This window comes from Xenopus laevis, chromosome 3L (genome assembly GCF_017654675.1).
Source record: "Xenopus laevis strain J_2021 chromosome 3L, Xenopus_laevis_v10.1, whole genome shotgun sequence".
Taxonomy (NCBI): domain Eukaryota; kingdom Metazoa; phylum Chordata; class Amphibia; order Anura; family Pipidae; genus Xenopus; species Xenopus laevis.
This window is the reverse complement of record NC_054375.1, coordinates 65,568,079-65,589,399: the sequence shown is the minus strand read 5'-3', so window position 1 is coordinate 65,589,399 and position 21,321 is coordinate 65,568,079. Positions and strand designations below refer to the sequence as shown.

At 36.3% G+C, this 21,321-nt stretch overlaps 1 protein-coding gene across 4 annotated transcripts in view; it reads left to right on the top strand.

The window, feature by feature from the left end:
* The first annotated feature begins 476 nt into the window (after positions 1 to 476).
* Positions 477 to 21,321, top strand: part of mdm1.L (Mdm1 nuclear protein L homeolog) — a 63,482-nt gene continuing 42,637 nt past the window's right edge. The window contains exons 1-14 of one of the 4 annotated variants that reach the window (XM_018252442.2): positions 477 to 703; positions 3,136 to 3,238; positions 4,151 to 4,512; positions 5,132 to 5,266; positions 7,217 to 7,396; positions 9,063 to 9,202; positions 9,824 to 9,923; positions 13,186 to 13,224; positions 13,542 to 13,717; positions 14,506 to 14,781; positions 15,908 to 16,056; positions 16,452 to 16,585; positions 19,303 to 19,549; positions 20,797 to 20,856. In XM_018252442.2, the coding sequence (XP_018107931.1) occupies positions 686 to 703; positions 3,136 to 3,238; positions 4,151 to 4,512; positions 5,132 to 5,266; positions 7,217 to 7,396; positions 9,063 to 9,202; positions 9,824 to 9,923; positions 13,186 to 13,224; positions 13,542 to 13,717; positions 14,506 to 14,781; positions 15,908 to 16,056; positions 16,452 to 16,585; positions 19,303 to 19,549; positions 20,797 to 20,856 (2,119 nt within the window). In that variant the 5' untranslated portion in view covers positions 477 to 685. Of the gene's footprint in view, positions 704 to 3,135; positions 3,239 to 4,150; positions 4,513 to 5,131; positions 5,267 to 7,216; positions 7,397 to 9,059; positions 9,203 to 9,823; positions 9,924 to 13,185; positions 13,225 to 13,541; positions 13,718 to 14,505; positions 14,782 to 15,907; positions 16,057 to 16,451; positions 16,586 to 19,302; positions 19,550 to 20,796; positions 20,857 to 21,321 lie in introns of all 4 variants that reach the window. The other 3 variants (XM_018252441.2, XM_041586345.1, XM_018252443.2) reach the window with 3 other exon arrangements.

Below are 21,321 nucleotides of genomic sequence, written 5' to 3'. Positions count from 1 at the left end.
TTAAATGAACCCAGTCATCATTTCGATGGCGAGCACTGGAAGCAACAAAATTCAAATTCCGCACATTTTCAACTGTATCCAAATCCGATTTAAGTGCAAATTTTGACTCATTAGGTGCATCACCACACCACGACCTCAACTACTCAGGAAAAAATGTTGCATTGTGGGTAAAAAGCATTGCACTTCGTATACTGAGCCTAAATGGGCTCTATTCGCTCCATTTCTTAGGGTCAAAGAATAGCTGCTTGCCAAAGTAAGCTAGCTGTGAGAGAACACTTTCTACTCTTTTTTTAAATTGTATTTCCTTAATAGATGTTTATTCGTCCTAAGAATAACTCGATTCTCTTCAGGCCGCGTTAAATGACTGCGACCTTCAACAAAAATCGCAGGCAGCATTCATTTCCTGGCTCTCGCCATTCTATAAACAAACGAACCAGAGTCCCTACGTCACAGTTCCCCCAGCTACAGGACTGATAGGATTGAGGCTACAATCTGCGATTTGATTGGTAGAGTCGCTGTCACAGCCGTTAGCGCGCGCATGCGCAATCCATGGGGACGCTCGAATGTTGCTTTGCCCTGGTAACTGGCTCTGTTTACATGGCACCGCGGTGCTTGTCCGTAGTGTTCAACATACACACACACTGACAGTGGATCAGCGGCGAAACACCTCGGGAAGACGCCCACCATGCCGGTACAATTCAAGGTGCGATAAAAAAAACTGATATATTTAGCAGATGATGGATAAGTACTAAGACTGGATGCAGCAGCTGTAATCCTATGGGAATGAGTGGGATGCACGGGGGTCTCATGCCTTATTTCCATACCTGCTACTTAGGATACAAAAAAAATCTGTGTACTTTTTTCAAAGCCAAGAATGTTCCAAAGTATGAGTAAATATGCCCCCTGCCCAGTTTTACTCCGTGTGTAAAAATACATGAAATGAGTGCACCTGCATTTTGAAGGTGAAATACATTTCTACATAAAACACGAATCTGCTTTTTAAAATCTGGATTTACAATTTCTTGTACTAACTATTTTCACTTTCACTTTGCAGTGCTAGTCATGACTATTAATCTAGAGTCCCTGAAACACATTCCCTTAAAGGAGAAGGAAAGTCTTTTTTTTTTTTTTTTACCTAGGAGTTCCGAAAGTTAGACACCCTAAAGTGATTGTATTTACTTACCTGATACCCTAGCAGTAATGTAACTAGGCAGAGTCGGGCTCGGGTGCAGGCTGTGCAGCCGGCCCCCCACTCCTCTCTGGAATAGATTTTCTAGGTGGCTCCCCAGGGGGTGTGGGCCCTGGTACAATCACAGCTCCCCCAGTAGTTCTGCCACTGTACCCTAGGCCAGTGCTCCTATTACAGAAAACCAGCCCAGGGTTTTTCCAGCAAGCACCACAGAGCAGTCGTCTTCCTGATTTTTCTTTCTTCACATGGCTGCACATGAGCAGTTGAGTTGAACTTTAACAAAACAAGTCGTCAATTTCACTCTACTGTGCATGCGTTTGCCCTGGGAAATTTGAAGAAATAAGAAGCTAAAGAAGAGGATTGCTCTGTGGTGCTTGCTGATAACCATTTGGGGGTGCCTAACTTTCCTTTTACTTTATGACAGGCTTAGGCAATCTGCAGTGCTTCAGTGACTGCAAAACTACCAAGTGGTCATTTACAAACCTTTAAAATGAAAGCAGTGGAGAACACTTATTGACATGATTCATTAAATTACTGCTGCACTCCACTCCACTCCAGTGTGTCCATCATACCGCTTCTGATGAATTGTGTGCAACTGTGCCTACTGATGCTGGGAAACACCGTAGCTGGCTGTAGCTTCAGGGCTCCCGCAGGGGGTTCGATGAACCAGACTTGCCTGCAATGAATCATATGTAAATGTCATTTTATAGTGCACACTGTGAAATACTGCATAGGGTGCAAATAGGGCAGGTGCTGCTTGTAGGGTTGCATGAGAATTATCAGAAAAACACTGCATTATGGGTGAAAAACATGGCATTTACTTCCAAAAATGCACTTTGTCCACTTGTGAATTACTCTCCAGAGTTCTTCCAACATGACATTAGACACAGGGAAGTGAAAGTTGTTGTTTGAGAAAAGCATAAATAATGTGTGCACAATTCTGGGCATTTTAAAGCTATTCAAGGCTCTGTGTCTATACAGGCATCTCTATACTATTCATTAGCTCTACAATGCTGGGTGATTCTGCTTCTATGAATAAGGTGCATAGTGAATATGGATTTAATGGTGCCCTGAAATTAACACATTCCTTGAGGAGGCTTCCTTTTGTGTGTTGCATAATTACATTTTTGGCACTGATTTACAGACAGATATTGGGTAACACTTTAAAGTTAAAAGCCTTTATTTAAGAGAAGCAGCAAAAAGAAAAGTCTTGGCTCTTTATCCAGTTGTGTTATTCACACCCTAACTAATGTAAGCAACTAACTACATGAAAATTCTAAAGAAAATGCTGTATTTTGGAAAATAAAAATGTACACATTAGTGCTTGTAAATGAGTCCTGCAGGGAGGTTAGCTATCCATGTTACGGCTTTGTTCTCATAGATGAAAACTTGATCTGACTGGCGCCAATATCAACACATGACCTGTCCCTTGTGAGTCAACTAGGACACATTTCCAGACTGGGATTTTGCCTTGCTCTAGATTAAACAGAAGTAGGATGGGATTTTCTTGGCCTTAAAGTTGACCTTCGTCGATTCAGCCTGACAAAGACAAGAAGTCCTCTGCACTCAACCCAATATCAATATATTAAGGACATTGAGACATTTTGTGCATTAGCTACTTACACATGTCCTCCCCTTTAAACAAATCAGGGATTGTTTGTCCATATATTGCAATATATTCAAGCTGGCCAACTACATCAAAGTCATCCCTGGTCTGGCCGGTCTTAACTTAACTTAACATTCAACTTTCACCTGATTCATTAAGAATTCCACTGCTTCATTTTATATTTTACACAGGGATTTAAGTTTTACCTGCAACTGGCTTCCTTTCAAGGTTAAAACTGGAATCGCCTAACTGTAGGAATGGTGGGAGTTACAACATGGAGCTACATCGATACACCCTGAACCACTATATAACTATGAATTGTTTTTCATTCACAATATAGGGTTTGTCGGAATATGACCGAAATTACACTTGGAAAAATACTGAAGATTCAGGGCAGGAACCCACTCATTCAAGATGGGCAGGTCTTCGATCAGATGAACTTGGTCAGCTAGGTTTTATATTTATCTTGATTTCTGTTGTACTGGTTTATAATAAGCCATAATGTTTCCATACACATGAGAGTCAGTATTGTAGTATGTTTTGTAAAAGTTACATTTAAAGTGTTCATAGTTTATCTGTAATATTAAACATGAAAAGTCCTGTCTTGCAGCTTCACAAAAGATCTATAGCGTGGAGTAGGTATATAAAAAAAATCGGACTGCAAATTTTTGAAACACACAGAGTATGTTCTTGTATTCTGAAAACAAATATTGTGCATTGTTTTTTTCTGCAGCTTAAGCAGCTTAAAGATGAAGGAAAGTCGCAATCAGTGGGTGGGTGTCAAATGTTAGGTGATTGTGATTGTAATCACTTACCTGATACCCCCAGGCAGGTTCTCCTGTTAGCAAAAAACTGCCCCAGGTCTGGGTACTTTTCAGTGAACACCATGAAGTGATCCTCTTCTTCTGCTTTTTCTATGTCAATACCCCGGTCCAGCACATGCCAATACAATAAAAAGGCTGGCTTTTTTTGTTGAAGTCAAAGCAGGTGTGGAAGAGGGTGGAGGCCACTATGGTTTTTGTTAATAGGAGCACTGGCCTATTATCAGATACATTATTACAATCACTGGGGGGTGCCTAACATTTACCCCTCCCCCAGTGAGTGAGACTTTCCTTCTCCTTTAATAAATATGGAGTTGAGCCCCTTGCACTTACTATCTTTGTGTTAGACAGTTCAGTTCTATTAAAAAAGTAACAATTGACACTTGTTACAAAGTACCAATCAACATCTATGGAGAAGTATCACTCACTAGTGGTACACCTAGGAACCTCTACATATTATTGGGCTAACAAATGCCCTGTGAATATTTTATACATAGTTATGTGTTGGTTTTTTTTTTTGTTTTTTTTTTAAAGGCATCACTAAAGAGCCCCGATTCCCTTCAAAACGTCGAGTTCCATATTTCACGACACAGATTTCTAAATCATTTCAATGGAAGCAGCCAAGTGACAATGAATATTATAAATCTGAATCTAAAACTGAGGAACCTGCACAGTTAAGCCTTGATCTGGACAGAGAATCTGTGGCTGAAGATAAAACACATACACCAGATGCACCACGCTTATCGGAAAAGGCAAACTCAAAGTCTACTGCTTCTAATAAAATGTTTGTAAATGTTGGATCTACAGTAAAAAAAACAACAGTTCGAGTTCCTGAAGATAACCAAGAAACAGCAGCTCCCTCAGAAAAAGTAAATTCACAGGCAAAAGCCAGTGGGGTAAGGAGCATATAGTAGGCAATACTATGCTTAATACTATACTAGCAGGTGATAATATGCTTAATTTGTTTAGGCTTTTATGACTTCATATTTTATAAATGAAAAAATGAAGTAAATTAATGATATATAGAAATCTTTAACAACTTAGCAGTTTATTGGCATAACCAGTAGAGCTGTAGCTGTCTGGCATTTTTAGTACTAGTGCTAATAAGAACCCAATGCAATACTTAGGAAAATGGAAGGAGTGTACTTCTAGATTAGAAACCACTTCCATTATGGTCTACAATATATTGTGTATTAAACAGTTATACAGGGTGTTTCGTCTTTCTGCTGCATATCTAAATATGTTGCAACATCAAGAGGCCTATCTAAAGTTCCATAAATCCAAAACCTAATGCCTTATCTGTTAAAATCTCTGACCTTCATGCAATAAAAACAGGGCATATTAATTTCTGTAATGTCTTTGCAGCACATTGATAAATGTTTTACATTGTTTAAAATTTTATTTAAATTTAAAAGTTTAAATGTTACATTATTACATAGTAAATAGATTTTTCCAATGTAAGTAAATAGTCTTTGGGAAAGTACATTGTGACAATATAAATTGTGACATTGAAAGGTTCACAGAGTTCTGAAGAAGAAAGCTGGATTGAGCACAGTTCCTATTCAGCATCCACTTAAGATATCAGAGTACAGAAGGCAGTTTGAAAAAAAGACGCCTACAGTAAACTCTCCCATGCTTGCTGCAGAACAGGTAATAATATGAAACAAACATCTTATATCAGTGAGTTCAACCTTATCTGAACAGTTGTATTTTCCACAATGGCAGTTTAGCTACAGATTGACAAATATTGCTTTAATAATCTTTAGTATAATACTAGCTTTTCTATATTTGTGCAACAGTGGTGGATAGTTTCAGCCACGTAGTAAAGTTAGTCTTTACATATTTCCACCAAGCTGTATCTAATTTAATTGAGTTAAATATTTTTGTAAAAGATGGGATCTCCTCTTATACTTTGAACATGTTATAAATACAAGCTAAAAGTATAAAACATTCACAACATAGACATTGTAGCTCAAAATTAAAAATCGGCAGGCTGTGTAAATAAAGTCAATATCTAAATAAACACATGCAGATTATACTGACTTTTGGGTGCATAGTTTGTAAAGTTTGAATCCAATACTTTTGTCTCTTTTGAAATTGTAAGAGTTTCTTGCACTCCCCCTTATGGGACTCCAAAACAAAAAAATTGAGTGAGGCAACTAAATGTCTGCAGTCTGAAAGTGCATAGGCACTAGTTACTTTTGTCACTTCTCTAAAAAAATTGAGAACTATTGGACTTCTGCATTTTATGTGTAGGGTAATATTTGTTACACTGTTACAAAAATATATGCTTTAATAGCTTTAAGCAGGGATATCCAAGTGGAGACCCATGAACCAGAAGCGGCAATTAATCAACTCACAGCCGTCATAGACTTTAACAATGGCAAATTATAAGACAAAATATATTTAAAAGATGTACAAAACTGGCTCAGAGGATACCACAGAAATCTCAGTGAAATATTGAAATATTTATAGAAGTAATACACAACCACAGAGAAATATGTAATAAATATAGAAAGAGAACAGTGTGTGCTTTTCTGCAATATGAAACATATTTAGAAGTATACTTCCTAAAATATGCTGTGGAGTTTTGTAAGTGATTTCTATGATATATATATATATAGGTTTTTATATAGGTTTATTGACAACTAAATATAATATAGTAATATAATAATAATATAACAGGTATGGGATCCGTTATCAGGAAACCCATTATCCAGAAAGATCCAAATTACGCAAAGGCTATCTCCATAGTCTCCATTTTATCCAAATAATCCAATCTGTTACATATGATTTCCTTTTTCTCTTTAATATTAAAACCGTACCTTGTATTTGATCCAAACTAAGATATACTTAATCCTCATTGGATGCAGAAGCAGCCCATTGGGCATATTCAATGTTTACATGAGTTTCTAGTAGACTTAAGGTATGAAGATCGAAATTATGAAAAGATCCATTATCCAGAAAGCCTTAGGTCCCGCACATTCTAGAGAACAGGTCCCATACCTGTATATGGTTTTTGTAAAACGTCATTTATTTTTATTGGAAAATGTATAGCCCCACTTTATAGAAAAAAAGTCTACACTTTCCTTTCCTTTTTTCTTTAGACAAGGCTGGTAGACTTTAAACCTAAATACCTGCAGACATTTATACTTGTACAGATATGGGATCTGTTATCCGGAAACCTGTTGTCCAGAAAGCTCTGAATTACGGGAAGGCTATCTCCTATAGGCTTCATTTTAATGATCTGATTCTAATGTTTAAAATGTATTTTCTTTTTTTTTTTTAATAATAAAAAAGTACCTTGTACTTGATGCCAACCAAAATATTATGAATCCTTATTGAAGACAAAACAATCCTATCGGTAACATGTTAAGTGCAGTGCAGTGTTAAGGTTTTCTTCCCCTGAATGACTCATTCCGCATTTTTAGTTGCTTATCATTGCAGATGATGATCCGTCCCGTGCTTTTAGCACAGTGTTATTCCAATATTTACAATGACACGTAAGAACACTGATTATGATCTAAGTTGTGCAGAGCAGTTGCAAGATACCAACTGTATGTTAGGTTTGAACATTTTTTCATCTGTGTGTTTTTTTAGATTATATATAACAAGAACAAATCAGTCCCACCATTTAATGTAGATGCACTTAAGAGAGAGACTGAATACAACAGCCAGTTTAAAGGGTCGCCGCCTGCTAAAGGTCTGTTGTTGAGAAAGGATTGGGAAGAAAAACATCTTCCTGAATATGAACCAGAGGACCCCTCCCTTAAGAAAAAGGTAAAACAGTTTTTTGCAGTTTCTTGTAATACAGTTTCAAGGAAATCATATGCAGCACTACAGCTCCCAGTGTCATAGTGATGTTTTTTTGCAGTGCAATTGTCGATTCCTGTTATAGAGCTTTAATAGAGGTATTTTATCTACCAGAATGTAAAAAAAAACAATTTTCATCCTATCAATTCTCTTTGCATTGTGATCTATCCCGTGTTATTGATTTGGGTGTGCTCCAGCGAAATCCCTGGTTGCTTTTGATTTAACTTGTTTGGTATTGACTATTCTGTCTCATATAAAGCCATACATTCTTTTTTGTACTTTTATAGTCATTAAATGCTTGCAGGGTACCTTACAAACTATTACAGGTAGGTGATCTATTATCTGGAAACCTTATTCCAAAAAGCTCTAAAATACTGGAATGCATTTTTCCATAGAGTCTTATTTAAGCAAACAATCCTTCATTGTTAACTGGTTCTCTTTTTGTCTATAATAATAAAACAGTAGTTTGACTGTTGAAGGAACCGTAACACCAAAAAATGAAAGTGTTTTTAAAGCAATGAAAATATCATGTACTGTTGCACTGGTAAAACGGATTTGTTTGCTTCAGAAACACTTCTATATTTCATATAAACAAGCTGCTATGTAGCAATGGTGGAAATTGAAAAAAGGCGATATGGCACAGGTTAAATAGTGGATAACAGATAACACCATTATGTTCTACAGAGCTTATTTGCTGTGTAACCTGAGCCTTTTCTCCTTTGAATGGCTACCCCCATTGCTACACAGCAGCTCATTTATATAAACAAAAGTAGTGTTTCTGAAGCAAACACTGAGTTTTACCAGTGCAGGGCAACACTGCATTATATTTTTTATTTCTTTAAAACACTTTTTTGATGTTACTGTTTCTTTAAAAAAAAGTAAATCTTTTTCAAGCAGCTATATATAGGACACACCATAGCATTACACATCTGGTCTGTTCAAAGAGGGAACTTTCCAAATTTTATAGCAGGAAAAGAATATTTTTTAAGCTTACATACCGTATATACTCGAGTATAAGACGAGTTTTTCAGCCCCCAAAATATGCTGAAAAACTCTATCTCGGCTTATACTCGGGTCAAGCGCAAAAACGGTTGCCGGCGTCTAAGAATAGTCGCCGGCGTCCAAGAATAGTCTCCAAGAATATTAGCCGGCGTCTAAGAATGGTCGCCGGCATCCAAAAACGAGACGCCGGCACCTCCAATGGGAGCAGAACCCCTCAATTTTTTGATTGAAACTTAGCAGAAGCTGCTGCATTTCTCACCCTAGGCTTATACTCGAGTCAATAAGCTTTCCCAGTTTTTGGAGGTAAAATTAGGTACCTCGGCTTATACTCGGGACGGCTTATACGGTAATAGAAAACAGATGTTTATCCTTTGTCACACAGGGAGATTAGTAGCAACTAATTAAAAGTGGCTACCGATTTCATTGTTTTCCATAGAGCAGTTGGCCTTTTATGCCCAACGGACCAGCTACAAGTAGTGGCTGTTAATATTCTCAAGTGACATAGGCCATGTTAAGATAATATTACGAATTGTTTGTGTCTGCTCTTGTATGATTAGTTTATTTCATGAATACTGGCAAACTCACAGAGCTTTTCTGTGATGTAAATGCATATTTCTGTTTTGCCCAGGAGAAAAGGAAACAAAAAAAGGAAGCAGTATGTAGCCCTCCAAAGAGTGACAAATCCGAAACCGAAGCAAAGCAAAGGGTTCATGCTAGGAAACATAAAGAAAAAGTTATTCAACAACTAAAACATTCTTCTAAAAGCTGCAGGTATGCAATGCCTTGTTAGTGAATACAATGCTTCATGCTTTCACTGGGTTCCTAGATACCATAGTAACAATGAAAGGAAAGATGCAGAATTTGGCCTCTTTAACCTTCCCCCACACAGTAAGCTCATGTAAGATGCAGCTTAGAAACCAAGCCTCCATAGAAATAAACTACAAAAATGTGTGTATTGCTTGCCACTGAAAGCTTAAAATATTTTCCTGAAATGTTAAGAGAAATGTAATATTGCTTTGCCATCAGACAAAACGTGATTAAGTATGCCACAGAATTCATATCAGTGGAAAAGGTGTAATGATGGCCTAATTAAATGCAATGGCATCATGAACAAAAGTTTGTAAGCACACCAACTAGATTGCATGGCTTAATATGAGAATTTAAAAAGAAAAAAGCTTTTCAACTAATCGTTCTGTATAACTGTTTGAGTTAGTAATAATTTCCTTGTAAAGGAAGAGAAGATAGGGAGCTTACATTTTATTGTTTCTTGGCTATCATCAGTGCTTTTAGTTTAGAGAAAATAGTTTAAAATAGCCAAATAACCTTACTTTTTAGGGTATTTCTATTAGAATTTCTGCATGTAAAATGGCTGTTTCTTTCTTGTTCTTCAAGGAGAATTAAATCAGAGTATTCTGCTAATTTTTTATCACCATCTGAATATTTATACAAAGAGGGAGCCTGGGTGAGGGCAAAGAAACAAATGCTTGATCAAGTGAGTAAAACATCTATTTATGGAAATGGACATTGTTCCATAAACATTTATTTGAATTCATCTGTCTGGACAAATCAATTAATAGAGCCTGCACAACTGTAACGTAGTTCAAAAAATAGTGATTCATCTAACTGTTGTTCTGCTGGATGTGGATATATGTTATACTGCTGCTGTATTATTTCTCTTCTATTGGGGTGGGTATGTTATGCCTAAATTCATTAAAATGGCATGGCTCAAGTCCAGTATGCCAGGTTTAAGTCTAATAAATGCAGATGCCCATCAGTGCCACAGGAACTCCTTCTGTGTTTTACAGTGTTTATAAGCCTAGTAAAAACCTATAAAACCAAATAAATAACATACCAGGCTCCATAAAGAGGTACTGACTACACAAAGAAATTGCACTGCAGATGAAGGTCACAATTATATGACTAATTCAGTTCTAGTATCCCTTAGAAACAACAGTATAATAAGAAAGAGTATTCAACTCCAATTAACAAAACCTATCAAATAATCCACAACTAAACACTGAATGAAAAAGGACCTCAAGGAAAGTCTGCATTACAAGTATTAAGTCTAGTCGTACACGTTGAGATAGATATAGAGATCAAAAAGCCCAATCCTAAATTATTGATCCTACATGACCAATTGTTTAGGGACTTTCATGAAACATCAATAAAAGTGAGTGGTGCTCAGTTCATTCACTTGCATCAGATTTACATTACAGTAGGTCCAACTGGATATGTTGATCCTATGTATTAAGTTCAGTAGAAGGAAAAAAGCATGAATTAAAGGAACAGTTTGTGTTTTTTATAGATTCCCCATAGGGCACATTGCATGTGTTGCTTGTATCTACAACGTTCAATACACATATTCTGAATAATGTTCTATTAAAATATGAATGCGAGTGTGATCTGTCCCAACCTGATTTGGCCAATGGAATATAAATTGCTGCAATTTTGGCTTGAGTCACAGTGGCAATCTGCACATTTGGTTAATGTATAGTTCAAGCATTTTGTAATGTCACTCCTATCTGAGTACTTGCATCAAGTTTACCACGTGGTCTTGCAACAGTCAGACTGAATGCTGCAGTCTTTGTGGTTTATTTATCAAAGGTTGGATTTTAGTGGTTTTAGAAGTTTTGGAAACCAAAACTAAACTCACAAACTCTAAAACTATGAATGTCATGGAATTTATTAAAAGAGCTGAATAAAAAAGTATTAACGGAAAATAATACTTCAGACGATTAGAAAAAAAATCTGATAACCTCCGAATCCGAATTGATTTAATGGTCCAATAGGATCAGAGCAGCTCCCATTGACTTCTGTAGGACCTCAACAACTTTTACCTGACGAATGTTTTATATTAGAAGTTTTCGTGGTTTTTACACTTAATAAATCTCAAATTTTAGAGCCTTTTAAAATGATAGAAAACCACAATTTTTCGGGATCCGTGAAAAAAAAAAAAATCAAAATTCAATTGTTAGTAAATGGGCCCTTGTTTGTTCCTTTTATTTCAACATTACACAGACTATAAACTAAAAAATGTAAAAGTAGCATCCCTCTATATGACAAACCAAAGTAAACACAGCAGTCTGGAATGTATTGTATTCAGTCTTACAGCTGCATAAACATTAGTGACAAGGGTTCTGCAGTCATTTAAAAATCAATGAAAACGATCTGCAATCATAATTATTCTATCACCATACTAGCAATGTATAACAGCACAGGAACACCGGTACTTTTCCCTGCTGGAATTGTAGGGGAATTATATAAGTAGTACGATACTATAATTATAATGGCAATACACTTGTATTACACCTCTATCATATTGGTACCACATATGCACTATATGACACTACATTGGTAATATATGTGTAATTCACTGGCACTATATTGGTATAGGTATCACATTAACATATTGATAGCAGTAATATATATGTATTTTCTTGACATTATATTGGCATTACATGGGCTTCACATATATATTATGCTGGATTACACCAACAATACAAAGCACATTGACAGCATAAGACACTTTGCAAGATTACTGACTAATGACTTAACTGTTTAATAACTTTCTGCAAGATCTTTTTGCTGGTGTTCTTAACAGAGACGCTAGATGGCAGTATCCATAAAACAACTGCAGCATACTTTCCCTTTGATTTCTATATCATGAAATAATGTTTGGCATAGAGTTTGTGTATTTTTAAAACTGTACTATAAGGGTACATAGTGCCAAATGTTGTCACATTATGCAGACAGGAGATGGAGTGCTCCAAAGGTGTAGAAGCAGCTGTCTGTAGGGGTTGTGGCTGCAGAATAAAAATAAAGACTCCTTATTATGACTCCTTTTTACATTGCCTCATGCATGTATATTGGTGAATAGAGAGGTGAAAATAAAGAAACCTGTGGCCACAGGATCATAGGTTTGGGCACTAAATCAGGGGCTTTGCACTAAGTTGTGCACAAGGCCTGATGACCCTCTAATTGATGAAAGTGCAAGTAAATACATTAGTAAACGCTATGGAAAAAGGAGAGGGAAAGAAGTGTTTAAGGGGCTACATCTACATACAGGTAAAGAAAAGGGTCAATCAAAGGATTAACCCATTGTATATAGTATGTAGATGCATGTCTTATAATTTATAATTCACCACAATTGTTTTCATGTAAGTGTGGTTTGTATGCTTATTGTGTAGATCCAGCTTATTTATCTTAGCAACTGAAAAAAAAAAAAACAACAAATATATATATATAGATAGATAGATAGATAGATAGATAGATAGATAGATAGATAGATAGATAGATAGATAGCAGTGTCATAGAGCATAGAATTTGAAATAAGTTCCTTTATAGTTCTGGATATTGCCATGCTCTAGTCTTCTACTCTATATACCAATTAACTCAAATTCATTTCAGAATACTATTATGTTACTAAAGGAGTGAGTATCATTTGACACCCAGGCCAAAGATAAAAATGGTAATAAAGGACCGTGTAGACCCTTAAAGGTGAAGGAAAGTGATCCTACACTTGGGGGTGCCACATGTTAGGCACCCCCAAGTGCAGGATGACTTTCCTTCTCCTTTAAAGAGTACCTAATCAGAATGTTGTGTGAGCAGCTTAAGTCTGATTTTATTTTCAAAGGGAAATGTTTTGTCCACAGTTGACACTTCTATAATTATTTACTACAGCTACAATATTCATTATCTCTGAGATACTTTATTTTCATCCTAATTACTGAAATGGTCTGTGTTCCTCTTTTTAGGATTCTCATCTCCCTCTAGGCGCCCTGTGGGTTGCTGAGGTTGGTCACATAAAAATTACATTTGTATAATAGCATTGTGTACACCCGGTCCAATATGTCATGAGTGCATGTGCATTTTCTGTATCTGTGGGCTCATGTTTGCATTGCCTTGTTAACATTATACTGTTCCTTCCCTGCTTATGTGATCCGTATTCGTCCACAGCACATATCTCTGCTATAAATGATCTATATATAACTCATTCTAACAGTTATGGGATTTTAAAACAAAATTTAAAATTTATATAATTCATGAACACCTGCAGCAAACCTCACCTAAACCTTCGTACAGTCTGACATTTTTACCCACTTTTGACCAGATAAAGGAATTACGAGAAAAGGCTGAATATTACAGACATCGTGAACAGGGAACTCACTTTTCCCGGAATCACTTGAATCAGATACTTTCTGTCAACAATAAATTCTGGGATGTGTCTTCGAACTCTAGCAGTGAGGAGCAAGTCAGCAACAATATAAAAGCTTTGGATCTGGCTGGGTATGTTCGAAATCTTAAGATCAAAACAGTAACAGTATTTCAAAGTTCTAAGCTACTTGAGACACCTTTTTGGGGTACAACATTTTCTATTTTTTTTAACAAGAAATCAAGCATAATTTTATTTAAATCCTAAGAAAATTGTTACTTATTGTACAGGTATGGCATCCGTTATCCAGAAAAAATTATGGGAAGGCCATCTTCCATTTTAATCAAATCACATTTTTAAAAATAATTTCCTTTTTCTCTATGATAATGAAATAGAACCGTGTACTTGATACTAAAAATATAATTAATCCTTATTTAAAGCAAAACAATCCTATTGGGTTGATTTAATATTTAAAGGATATTTTAGTAGACTTAAGGTATGGAGATCCAAATTACTGAAAGATCCCTTATGCAAAAAAACACTGGTCCCAAACATTCTGGATAACAGATCCCATACCTGTATTATTTTTAACAGGTATGTACCCCTAAAAAACTTGCCATTTAAACTTACCGGTAATAGATAAGTTAAAACATTTTTCAATTGCATTAAAGAAATGCCAGCTCCCTGTACCTTTTTCTCAGTAACACACTTTAGAATGCTCAGTAGGGACTGATGCTGCTGGTCATTAGAAGGGTATCAACTAATGTATAAAATTTATAATTTATAGTGTTAGGGGCCAAATTTAGCAATTTCTTCTTTTATGCTTTATAAATATAGCACTGATTTTCTGCAAAAAAAAACAGTCTCTTCTATAAATAAATGCTTGTATTATTCCTTTGAATCAAGTTGCTTTCGGTTTTAGATTTCAGACATCTTCAAAGAATGAAAATATGCACAAATCCTTCAAAGAAGCGAATGAAGATTTGAATACTGGGAATCTGGGGGTTTCTGATGTTCCCACTGTCCCAGTTCGAAGAAGGCTTGTTTGGGATGAAAATAACAATTCAGAGCCGGCACAAGAAATAGCAGCATTGATGGTGGAAGATAAAAATGCAGAAGAAACCGATGCTGAAGTGGTAGCGGATGCAGAGGAGATAGAGGCACATGTTTTTAGTGAAGGTGTAAAAAGGCCAGACAGGTAGGATTTCAAATGATTATTATTGGAATCTCTCTAACAAACCAGATTGAATTACAAATACACAATGTTTAGACTATTTGGGTAATAGAGACTTTAATATTATTGTATTCATTTACCTGATACCCCAGGCCGATGTTCCTATCAGCAGTAAACTGCACTGGCCAATGGCCCTTCTCAGCAGGCACCATGGTCGAAATTTAGGTAAAAAAGCTGACGTTTCCATTCTACATCATACGTCAGCCTGGGTAGCAAAGAAAGTAGAAGCTGTAAGTATTGCTCCTTGCTAAGAACACCAGGCTGGTGCATGTTTCTGCTAACAGGAGCCTAACTTTTGGCACCCCCCAAAGATTGTGACTTTCCTTTTCCTTAAAGGAAGATATATAAAAGCATTAAGGGCTCCCTATGTGGCATGATGTTAGAACGTTAATAGAAATGAAAGAGAAAGCATTGAGGAATTACAAATAAGAGGAGGCAGACACTTCTATGCACAGTGCTATACAACAATAAGTGTTGTAAAGTAGCAAAAGTAGCTCCATTAAAAATATAGATATTTTAGTTACAAGGGAGTCTGAGAAAGCAAATGTTCTTTTTCTTAGTATGTACAATTGAGGAGTCACAGTACCAACTTAGCTTTAGCAAACAATGCCAGTCAGCATCAGGAGTGGACCAGCAAGGTATTGTCCCATACTTAAAGGATTATAGATTTACAGGAGGAGAGAGTAATTGACGATGAAGGTAGCTCCAGGCTTTCCTTGGTAGGGTTCAGGGCTCAATTTCAGACAGAAGGCAGGATATACTGAGTGGGCCAAGCACAATTATAAAGAAGTGCAAGGGACTCCTAATGAATATGATTTCTTTTGAGCAGTGATAACATGCAATTTCCTTTTCTGTCATTCCACTGCCGACTTCTGCAGTGGAATTCCTCATTGCAGAAATGCTGGATTCATTAACTCTGTGCTGCTACCGAAGAACCTGCCATAGAGCCTCTAAGTAGATGATTTTAGTAAAGATTCTTAGAAACTCTTGTGTCTTACATTTATTTGTGTATACTTATCTATACATAATATAGATAATGTTAATTGTTGCTTTCTTTATTGTTGCTATTATTGCTTGTTTTATTTTGCAGACTGCGTAAAACAACATCAAATCCTTCAGAGGATGGGCCAGAATGCGTCTCATTACCGTCAGATGATGGTGGTCGTTTACCCACTCCAAAACTGAAAGAATTTGGATTTTCACAAAGGACTCATCATGATCTTACCACACCAGCCAGAGGTATTATAAATCATAAAACAACATAATACAAAAGAAATAAAGTGGGAAATAGAGACTTGGCCTTAGCCAAACTAGTAGAGCTACTGTATGAGCAAAGAGGTGTTTGTTATTGTTTATAAGAATACTAAAGTATTCTTGCTTGGATGAAGGTTGCTTGCTCATGGGATTTTCTCCACATACAATCTACAGATTGTAAAGCCTTTGTCTGTCTTGTTATAGTGACAACATACGGAACATAGAGGATCAATGGGAAGCTCCAATAAAGGGGCAGTTTTTAAAGCAAATTTTTAGCCCAGAGTGAAACCAACATATAGTATTCATTATGGCCTTCAAGATTAGGGAATTTCCAATTATAATTGTGCTATGTTGTAATTTTATGTATTTTTTTTTTAAAGGAGGGGCTCTTTTAGTTTCTCCAATGAAAGAGCAATCACACACACCTGAAGATAAGAAAAAAGGATTCTTTGTTAGTAGCACACCTCCAAAGAAAGCTGTCTGCAAAAAGGATCTTAAAACCAAGCTCAACAAGGTAAATGGGAAATGTGTATAACTCTAAACAAACTGTATGCTGCTAAATAAAAAATGCCTGAAGATACAAAGTTAACATGTCATTTCATCTAAGAATTGTATTGTTTTATTTAACAAACATGGCCTGTCCTAGAGCTTTGTGATGTCCAATTAGGTAACAAGGAGCAATAATCATTATTATAATTATTGAAAAAATAGGAACCACAGAATCTTCAGCTATGCTTTTCAGAAATTAAGGTACACTAACATAGTATAACAAAATAAGTTAGAACAAATTGTGGAGGCATTTAAGGACAAATTAATTTCGGAAAGACAAATTTTAGCAGAAAAGGAGCATCTCTGCAGCCCACAGATTGGACCAGACTTACTAAAATGAATAAATGGAGTGCCTTTAAAACAATGCTACTAAAGAAACATAAGTCTAGCTATACAGAGCTACTAGTAGCAGTTACGAGTCACGGCTACAAAATAGGCAACATTGATAATTGGCTTTGCTAATACACTACATGCGATTTAGCAGAGGAAATTCACCATATTGTCTATGGCAGGGTATTTTTTTTTTTTTTTTTTTGCATTTTGTAGCCACAACAAGTAACTGCTACTAGTAGCTCTTCAGCTACTAGTAGCAGCTACTTGTGTCTACAAAAAACCCTGCCATAGACAATACTGAAAATTGCCTCTGGTAAAACACATGTAGTGTCTTAGCAAAACCAATTATCACTATTATCTATGTTGTAGCCATGACAAGTAGCTGCCACTAGTAGCTCTGTGTGTCTACACCCTTAGGGTAAGTCCACACTGGGTGTTTTGGGGAGATTTGGTCGCCAGGCGACCAAATCTCCCCAAAACGCCCAGTGTGGCCTCACCCTTACTGTAACTTTGTTTCCCCTTGGGAGCAAAGATAAATAAGATATATGATTTTTCCTATGCCTTAAAAGGTTTAAAAGGAAAACTATACCCCAAAATGAATACTTGAGCAACAGATAGTTTATATCAAATAAAGTGGCATATTAAAGAATCTTATCAAACTGGTGTATATATTTAAGTAAATGTTACCCTTTTACATCTCTTGCCTTGAACCACCATTTTGTGATGGTCGCTGTGCTGCCTCAGAGATCACCTGACCAGAAATACTACAACTCACTGTAACAGGAAGAAGTGTGGAAGCAAAAGACAGAACTCTGTCTGTTAATTGGCTCATGTGACCTAATAAGTATAGTTTGATTGGTATGTTTGTGTGCACCATGAATCCTACGATCCCAGGGGGTGGCCCTTATTTTTTAAAATGGCAGTATTCTTTTTATGATTACCCAATGGCACAAAAAAGTATATTATTATGAAAATGTTTATTTACATGAAGCAGGATTTTACACATGAGCAATGCAATATATTTTTATAGAGAACTACATTGTTTGAGGGGTATAGTTTTCCTTTAATAAGAAATTACACACATTTCATTGTGAGAAGGCATGAAGGGATTTTTTTGCTTATGTTTTAGCATGATGGGCTCAGTACACTACATACAGATGTGAATAGCTGATGCAGCAAGCCCAAAAAATTATTTATCATTTGAAGTAAAGTATTTTCATGGTTTTATGGTAGTCAGACCATCTTGTTAAAGGGCAAGTCAAACCCATAATAAAAATTTGCCCAATAAAAGAAAATATAATGCTAAGCAACTTTCCATGTATTAAAAATGCTCATTGCTATTTAAGTTTTTTGAAAAAACAATTGCTATTGAATGTAGCATTTACTTAACTCCTGGTTGTTAAAAAAAGTTTTAGTTCCCCAGCAAAGACAGGCCTGTTAATCAGCTGCCTCGTCTTACATTATATCAACAGTCTGAGCCATCAGGACAGAGAATAGAAAGAAACAGACAAACACTGATTTCATTAGCAATACATAAACAACTTAAAAACCATAGAAATGTATAATGAATGTATATTGTAAAGTTGCTTAGAATTATGTTTACTCTTATTAGACAAAAGATTTTTTGTGTTGACATTTCCTTTAAATATTTATGATCTCTTGGTGGGAGTGGTTTATTTCTGGCAAGTCTTCACTAAAAAGAATGGAAGGCATAACTGTGAGTGAAATCAATTTGTATTTTCATAAATAGGAAAATTAACATTTATCCCTAATGTTCACTCATCTTTAGGCCCCCTCAATTATTTATTTCTTTGAGTTTCCCTAGGGATGTGCATATCCCCAAACTAAAAACCAGCATGCTGCAACATGAGTAACTCCATTTCATAAATATTAATTTTATAAATATTAATTTTGTATTTGTTTTAAAGTATTAATTCTTAGCTAGTATTCGCATTTAATTGACAAGGTTTTTTGATGATGGTTCACATTGGCACAGAATCTACTGCTTTTGAACTATGAACACTTTTATATCAGTGCTTAAGGGCAGAGATACATGCTGCTATTTCGGGAGATTAGTTGGCCAGCAACAAATCGATTCTTCCTTGGGTGACTAATGTCCCCAAACTGCCTTCCCGTCAGCTAGAATGTAAATCGCCGGCGGGATGGCACTGGGATCACTTCGGCTTCCGAAGTTGCCTCACAAGGAAACTTCAGATGACTTCGGAGAGCCGAAGCGATCCAAGTGCCATCCTGCCAGCGATGTGTCTCTGCCCTTAGGGTCTATATTGGTGCTGCTTAAAGGGTTACTATCTTGCTTGCTTTTCATTACTGTCCTTTGTTTCCTTCAAGGATAAAGAGCTAACTGGCCCACCTAGCAATTCACCACATGTTGCCGGTATTAGAACAGTAGATCCACTACCTCTAAGGGAGGATCCATGGCCGATTGCCCACATTTCAAATTATCCTTCTCCTCCAAAAATAACTGTTCCAGTTAGCATATCCCCTGAGCCGAGACCATATGTGTCCATGTCACCACATTGGAACCAGTCATGTCGAATACAAGGAGCACTAAGGGATCCAGAGTTTCAACACAATGGTAAAATAATTCTGAAATAATTATATTTTGTTTGCTGTTAGTGTTTAGATATTTTGAGCATTTAGGAAATACCTTGTAACTTTCAGCTTTCTGCATTAAGCACCCACATGATTAATCACCCTCCCATATGTTGTTTGTTGTAGAGCTTCTTGTAGTTGATGAAGGTACTATCATCATAAGAGGTATTTACAGAATTAAAAACTCTTGTCCTAAGGTTGCAGACAGGTCCTCCTGAAATGGCCGATCTCTTGCTACAATAAACTAAAATCTCTTGATGACATGGAGAATTACATGTTCACACAGTTGTGAAAGTTCACGTGTTATTTGGAGGCTATACCAATGACATGATCAACATGAGTCATTTTCTGACCATTAAAATGTTGCTTGTTGGTGTCTGAACTTCCATGTTGGTAGTGGTAGTAAATTTAGAAAATTTGTAGTGGTAAAAATTAGTTTGCAATTGTACTTTTTCAACTATATAGACTATATTCATTGTATTATGGCTGTTAAGTGTGGTAGCAGATGGGGAGATCAGTTGCAGAGCGACAAATCTTCTCTATGCAGGCGATTAATCTCCCCGAAATGCCTTTACACAGGCAAGAATACAAAGCACCGGCATATTCAGATTTCGGGGGACTTCGGAAAATCAGCTACCAAAGCAGTTTATTGCCAATAGATGAGCCACAATAGTGCAAGCTAAAATGCTTTATTTATTCTGCAGAATGCTTTACCATACCTGAGTAAACAGCTCTAGAAACTCTCTTTGTTTGTTTAGGATAGCGGCTGCCATATGAGCTTGCTGTGACATAACTTCCTGCCTGAGTCTCTACCTGCTCACTCATAGCTCTGGGCTCAGATTACAGCAGGGAGGGAGGGGGGAAAAGGGAGGGAGAAAGGAGCAAACTGAGCGTGCTCAAGCCCTAGCCCTGGAGGTTTATGCTGAAAACAGGAAGTCTGATACAGAAGCCCATGTATACAGAAACGAAGGAAAGAAATTCTGTGTTTCTTTTGACAGAGGACTCAGAGCAGCATTACTTTGAGAGTTTACTGGTATATTTATATAGACCTTTCTGATCAAGCTTAATTAATTTTAGCCTTTCCTTCTCATTTAAAAAAGAAATTCAAAGCAACTGTTTTAGAATAAATGGTGTGATTATGTTGATAAAAAATGCTCTTTTCAAAATAGATGTAATCATCTTATTGATCATTTCTATACTTTATAGCATTTTGTTTGCTTTTGTTTTTAGGAAACTTTGGCTCACCTGGTCTCCATAGAACAGCATTCTCTGATGACTGTAGTATGGAAGGTACTGTATGTGTTTATTGTTTTATTTAACTGGATGATAATTTTGGTTTGAATATTGTAAGCACATTTATTAACAAATTGGTTTTTAATGCCACATTTCCAAGCATCAAAGTGTATGTATTATGGGAATATATGCGTATTTAAAGTACGTACAATTTTCTATACAAATATACTATTTTGTGAAATTGTAAAATATACTTTAAAATGTTATATGTCAAACAAGTTTAAAGAAACATTAAGGGCCGATTCACTAAGGGTTGAATATCGAGGGTTAATTAACCCTCGATATTCGACTAGGAATTAAAATCCTTCGATTCCTTCGATAATTCCTTCGTTCGAACGATTAAATTTAAATCCAACAATCGAAGGAATATCCTTCGATCAAAAAAAGTTAGCCAAGCCTATGGGGACCTTCCCCATAGGCTAACATTGACTTCGGTAGCTTTTAGATGGCGAACTAGGGGGT